Source organism: Coregonus lavaretus (assembly GCF_964263955.1).
Source record: "Coregonus lavaretus genome assembly, chromosome: 14".
In the NCBI taxonomy this organism is placed as follows: Eukaryota; Metazoa; Chordata; class Actinopteri; order Salmoniformes; family Salmonidae; genus Coregonus; species Coregonus lavaretus.
Window position 1 is genome coordinate 8,675,497 of NC_140001.1, and position 5,836 is coordinate 8,681,332.

Consider the following 5,836-nt stretch of genomic DNA (forward strand, 5'->3'; position numbering starts at 1 on the left):
TCCTATGGATTTGGATACTGCTTTAAAGCAAATTTCTGCAGCATTAGTAAAGATGTGACCAATACACGTTGATACTGTAATTTCATTGCTGTGCTGTTTGTAAATACCCTGGTAGGTTGACTGACAACCTGAACCAGAATGCAGGCACTGGTTACAATTACGTTGTTTTTTTTGTGGGCAGCTTGATGAGAGCCAGTCAATATTTAAAATCACCCAGAAAATATACTTCTCTGTTGATATCACATACATTATCAAGCATTTCACACATAATATACAGATACTGACTGTTAGCACTATGTGGTCTATAGCAGCTTCCCACAAGAATGGGGTTTAGGTGAGGCAGATGAACCTGTAGCCATATTGCTTCAACGGTATTTAACATGAGATCGTCTCTAAGCTTTACAGGAATGTGGTGATGAATATAGACCGCAACACCGCCCACGTTGGCATTTCTGTCTTTTCGGTAGATTTTATAACCATGTATTGCTACCACTGTATCAGTTAATAAGCTAGCCCTGGCATACTGGGCAAGACTGAAGAGTTGTACGGTAGATCATCCTACACTGACAGTATTGGAAGACTGCTGGGAATATGAACGATATCAAAAGAGGGGTTTTGGCCCAGAAATTGGAAAAAGGGTTGATGAATATGGATTCAGAGATGTTGTTATAGGGCCATCTGTGGCAATAGGAAATGTGCCACCGTGGTTTTATACAAGACCACATGTTGATCTTAACCTGGGCTCTCGAGTGGCGGAGCGGTCTAAGGCACTGCATCTCAGTGCTTGAGGCGTCACTACAGACCCCCTGGTTCGATTCTAGGCTGTATCACAACCGGCCGTGATTGGGAGTCCCGTAGGGCGGCGCACAATTGGCCCAGTGTCGTCCAGGTTTGGCCGGTGTAGGCCGTCATTGTAAATAAGAATTTGTTCTTAACTGACTTGCCTAGTTAAGTAAAATAGAAGAAAGGAAACAGTGGTGTGAAGAAGATAATGTAGGAACAATAGTGGATCAATATAATAGTAATCAGTTTTATTCTTGTCTTGCAGTGTATACAGATGGTTCAAAGGATCCCATGAATGGGAAGACAGGAGCAGGTGGATTTATTCCTGAGGTAGATGTTAATCTATGCAAGAGACTAACAAATGATTTATCTGTATATTCAATAGAAATGGTTGCGATAATTGTTGGATTGCAATGGATAGAGGAGGCGTAACCAAGAAGAGTAGTAATATGTTGGGACTCTGCATCCGTTTTGTGTAGTTTAAGATCTGGAAAGTCAGAACTTGAGGATATGTGGTTAAAACTAATGATGCTGTTGTTATGGTTACAAAGAAATGGTATTGAAATTCAGTTCTGTTAGATTCTGGCTCATACAGGTGTTTATGGAAATGCTACATTAGATATAATAGCAAAAAGAGCAGTGAAAAATAATATTGTGGATTTACAGGTGCAGTTGGGTGGAGAGGAAATTAAAACATTGATTCGGGAAAATGGGTTAGATTGCTGGCAGAGACAATGGGATGAAAGTAGTAAGGGCAGACATTTTTATAGTACAAGGAAATGTGTATGGAGATACTGTCATATAATGGGAACAGAAGGGATGAGGTTATGTTGTGTAGGATGAGATTAGGACATGCGGGATTGAATTCATCTTTGAAATTGATAGGGAAACATGGTACTAGAATGTGTAATGGCTGTATGGTAGAGGAAATGGTTGATCATGTATTATTATTTTGTGAAATGTATGTTGTAGAAAGGGAGAGATTGTTTGACAGGGTCAGAGAGGTTGGACGGGAATGTGGAATGGGGAGTGGGTGGTATTTTGGGTGGGGTGATGGGAGTAATGAGGTTTGTAGGGAATTATTTTATTTTATTAGAAATTCAGGATCAGTTAAGAGAATATAGTGGTATAGAAAGGTCGTGACCGGCCTCACACTTCAGTACAGTTGGTTGCGATTCGCCAATAAAACTTAAAGAAGAAGAAGAAGAACCACCTCCCGCACGGAGCGAGGGATAGCAAGTGCGCCTGCTGCTGGTTAGCGTGAAGCTGTGTTGAAGGAACACGTGACTGACTAGGGGAAAAGGAATGAAAGGCTAAAAAGAAGTAAAGGCGAAAAAGACGCTTCAACAACACCGTAAGGTATGACAAAAAACACTTGTGGAAATGGGACAATTGTCCTACTCAATTTTAAATATATATATTTAAATGACAGACATAGAATAAAGTATACTGTTTTAAGGCGAGCAAACTGCATATGCTGACGTTGGATAATTTTCACTGTCTGGACCAAAAAAATTTAGCCAGTTCGCTAGGGGCAGCAAGCTAGGTGGCTAACGTTTTATGTTGTGACCGTTGTCTGTTTGCTAGCTAACGTTAGCTTTCTTTCAGATGTTGGATTGGCTAGCTAGCACTGTTGTTTTCAAGGGGTTATTGGTAAAGTTACATCCTTGTGCTGATGACGTGTCAAATCTAAACTAAGCTATTGAAAGTTTAGCTAGCTAACGTTATCCCTGAAACATTCATGTGTGGGTAGCTATACCTCCACCGCCTAATAGACGTTTTTTTTTCCTGTGGTGTGAGACTGTCTTTTGTTTTCGAAATTACAGTGTACCATTTGCAGTATTTATCCATCTCCAGCCGGCAGAGGAGCGAAAGGGGATGGTGAATTCTGACCTCCAAGGCTGTTGTGAGGTCAAACAGGCCTGCGGTAAAGGGTTCACCAATTGGATATGAGAGCTATCTGTGAGTATACCCCTTGTCTACATCCAGTGTTCGGCGCAACTATTGGCAGAAAATGCTGTTACATGTCAAATCACTTTTTTGCACCACAGCCCTGTTGTAATACTTTTAAAAAAGAATCACTGATTACTTATCTGGACAGGTAAAAGCTATGTAGCAGAGCTCACCTGTTCAATCATATGACATCAGTGCCATTATGGCAGTGTTTCCCAAACTCGGTCCTCTGGACCCCAAGCGGTGCACGTTTTGTTTTTTGTCCTAGCACTACACAGCTTATCAAGTTTTGATAATTTGAATCGGCAGTGTAGTGCCAGGGCAAAAACCAAAACGTGTACCCCTTGGGGTCCCCAGGACCGAGTTTGGGAAACACTGCATTAGGCTAAGTGGCTCTAGCTAGCAGAGATCGTTACAATGACCCCCGGCACCTCATTAGCAAATTCTAATAATTTAAGACTTTGTTTGCACGCTACAGTACTTGTAACCTACAAATGGGCAGGTATAGGACTTGTGAGCTGTGTAATTTGTTTACAGTAGTCTAATCCTAGACGCCTCTGACTTGTGTTGTGAGAGGTGTGTATACCTAAACAATTAGTTAATACATCGTCTTATTGATGAGTTGGAATAGTACCCAGATGCTGTATTGTGATTATTATACTTTTTTTAAAGAACACCCCTGTGGAGAAGGAGTGATGAAGCTGAACGAACGTAGTGTGGCTCACTATGCCACCTGCGACTCGCCACCAGACAAGACAGGCTTCCTGTTCAAGAAGGGGGAGCGAAACACAGCCTACCACCGGCGCTGGTTGATCCTGAAGGGCAACATGCTGTTCTACTTTGAGGAGCGTGAGAGCCGGGAACCCATCGGCGTCATCGTGTTGGAGGGCTGCACCGTGGAGCTCTGCGAGTCAGCTGAGGAGTTCGCCTTCGCCATCAAGTTTGACTGCGCCAAGGCTCGTGTCTACAAGATGGCGGCGGAGAACCAGGCGGCCATGGAGTCGTGGGTGAAGGCTCTGTCGCGAGCCAGCTTCGACTACATGCGCCTGGTGGTGCGGGAGCTGGAGAGGCAGCTGGAGGAGATCCAGGAAGGGGCTGGTGGGCTGCAGGGCAGGCCCAAGTCCTCCAGGAAGGCAGGGGGGGTGGCACGCTCCAAATCGGGAGCATCATTCAGCGCTTCCACCGTGCCCTCTACCCAGGTTACAGGTGCAGCGCTCGCACAGGGGGCAGCTCATGCCCGCAGCCTTCAGGAGGAGGTGCAGCTCCTGTCCGGCGCCTCTAAAGAGAACGGGGTGGCCTGGAGCAAGCCTTCTGCTCTGGTCAATGGGTGCAGTGAAGGCCCCCACTCTGGTGTGCCGTGGGAGGGGAACGGAGGGGGCGATGGGGTCAGGCCTCCGCCCGTGCCTCCGCGCAGGAGGGGTGCGTCTCTCGAGAGTCCTGTCTCCCCTGGGACGGGGTGCTTCTCCAAACTTCACGACTGGTACGGAAAAGAGGTGGCTGAATTGAGGGTGGATTGGCTTCAGAGCCATTGAGGCGCCTCTCACCTCACAGCCCAGCTGTCAAGCATTATTAGAAAGGGGACTTGTCACTTCGCAGGATTGTTTCACCCCAAAAGACCTTGATTTTAATGCCAGAGAGCGTGTCCTTAAAATTCCAAACCCTTGGGTAGTCTGGGGAGCTGGTTGATTTGCTAAAAGCAGCACTTTCTTGTATTTTTAGGTATCGTGGGCCAGTGGGAATATGATGTGTTGTCCTATGACTGACTGTCACTACATTTTTATGAGACTATGGTCCTATTTTTTATTTTTATTTTTTAGAAAAGTTTTGTATTTACTAATGTCTTATTCTTTAATTTTTATTTTCAATCAGAAACTACAATCACTTATCACTTTTTCTATCATTCTTGTTTTCTACCATTTTTCTATTCACAAAGGAAAGGATGACACGTGACTGTTACTGAATTGAGTATATCTTGACATGATAATCAGTATATCGGTACATATACATAGTTGAAAATATGCATTTTATTCCATTTCACCAGAAGTCTTGAAAGGGGGACCAAATCAGTATATCGGTACATATACATAGTTGAAAATATGTATTTTATTCCATTTCACCAGTCTTGAAATGGGGACCATTGAAGGATAAACACAGGTGCATTCATTCTTTATACCACGTTCATTTTGGTCAAGCAACGGTTTACATATTTAGAAAATGATTCTCTCTTTTTACCTGTGCCTTGTGATCTTCCTCCCAAACCTGTCAGTGACAGTCAACACACGTCGATCCGTCTAAGAAGACTAGGCCTACCCAATGCCTTTATATCTGCCTTTCATTTTTGCCAAACCACACCTCAGTGCAATTTTGTTCGTTTGCGACAATGGCTCAATCCATTTGACCAGATATAAAGCACAGTATTACCATTAGTCACTTCTTTTTTTATATACATTTTAATTACCAATAACGGATTATTATTATTTTTTTAATTAGAGGGGCCTTTTCTGTTTCCTGGTTACGTCATACTAGACTAGTAGCGTTAAGACAAGTCTGTTACTTGTCGTGCAAAAAATATGGTAGGACAAGGAATGGCAAATTAAGTTGTGGAAAGCCCATAAAGATCTGTGACCAGGCTACAGGTGGTTGGTACAGATGTGATTGTGACTGGGTGAAAGATAATCAGTTGTATGTTAATTACTATGTTTTTATTAAATCTATTTCTCTGACACTAGGAGGACATTTTGTACTTGCTGATTATATAACTAGTTACATTTCCCTTTTTTAATTATACAATGAAGGAAAAAACGATTTGATCCCCTGCTGATTTTGTACGTTTGCCCACTGACAAAGACATGATTTGTCTATAATTTTAATGGTAGGTTTATTTGAACAGTGAGAGACAGAATAACAACAACAAAATCCAGAAAAACGCATGTTATAAATTGATTTGCATTTTAATGAGGGAAATAAGTATTTGACCCCTCTGCAAAACATGACTTAGTACTTGGTGGCAAAACCCTTGTTGGCAATCAGAGGTCAGACGTTTCTTGTAGTTGGTCACCAGGTTTGCACACATCTCAGGAGGGATTTTTTCCCACTCCTC

The 5,836-nt window shown here is 42.9% G+C and overlaps 1 protein-coding gene across 1 annotated transcript; it reads left to right on the plus strand.

Annotated features, from left to right (window-relative positions):
• The first annotated feature begins 2,059 nt into the window (after positions 1–2,059).
• On the plus strand, positions 2,060–5,463 carry LOC311141714 (sesquipedalian-1-like). Its single transcript, XM_084177140.1, has 3 exons — positions 2,060–2,142; positions 2,610–2,745; positions 3,409–5,463. The coding sequence occupies exon 3, from the start codon at positions 3,432–3,434 to the stop codon at positions 4,266–4,268; it is 837 nt and encodes a 278-aa protein (XP_084033266.1). The 5' UTR covers positions 2,060–2,142; positions 2,610–2,745; positions 3,409–3,431; the 3' UTR covers positions 4,269–5,463.
• Positions 5,464–5,836: the final 373 nt, after the last annotated feature.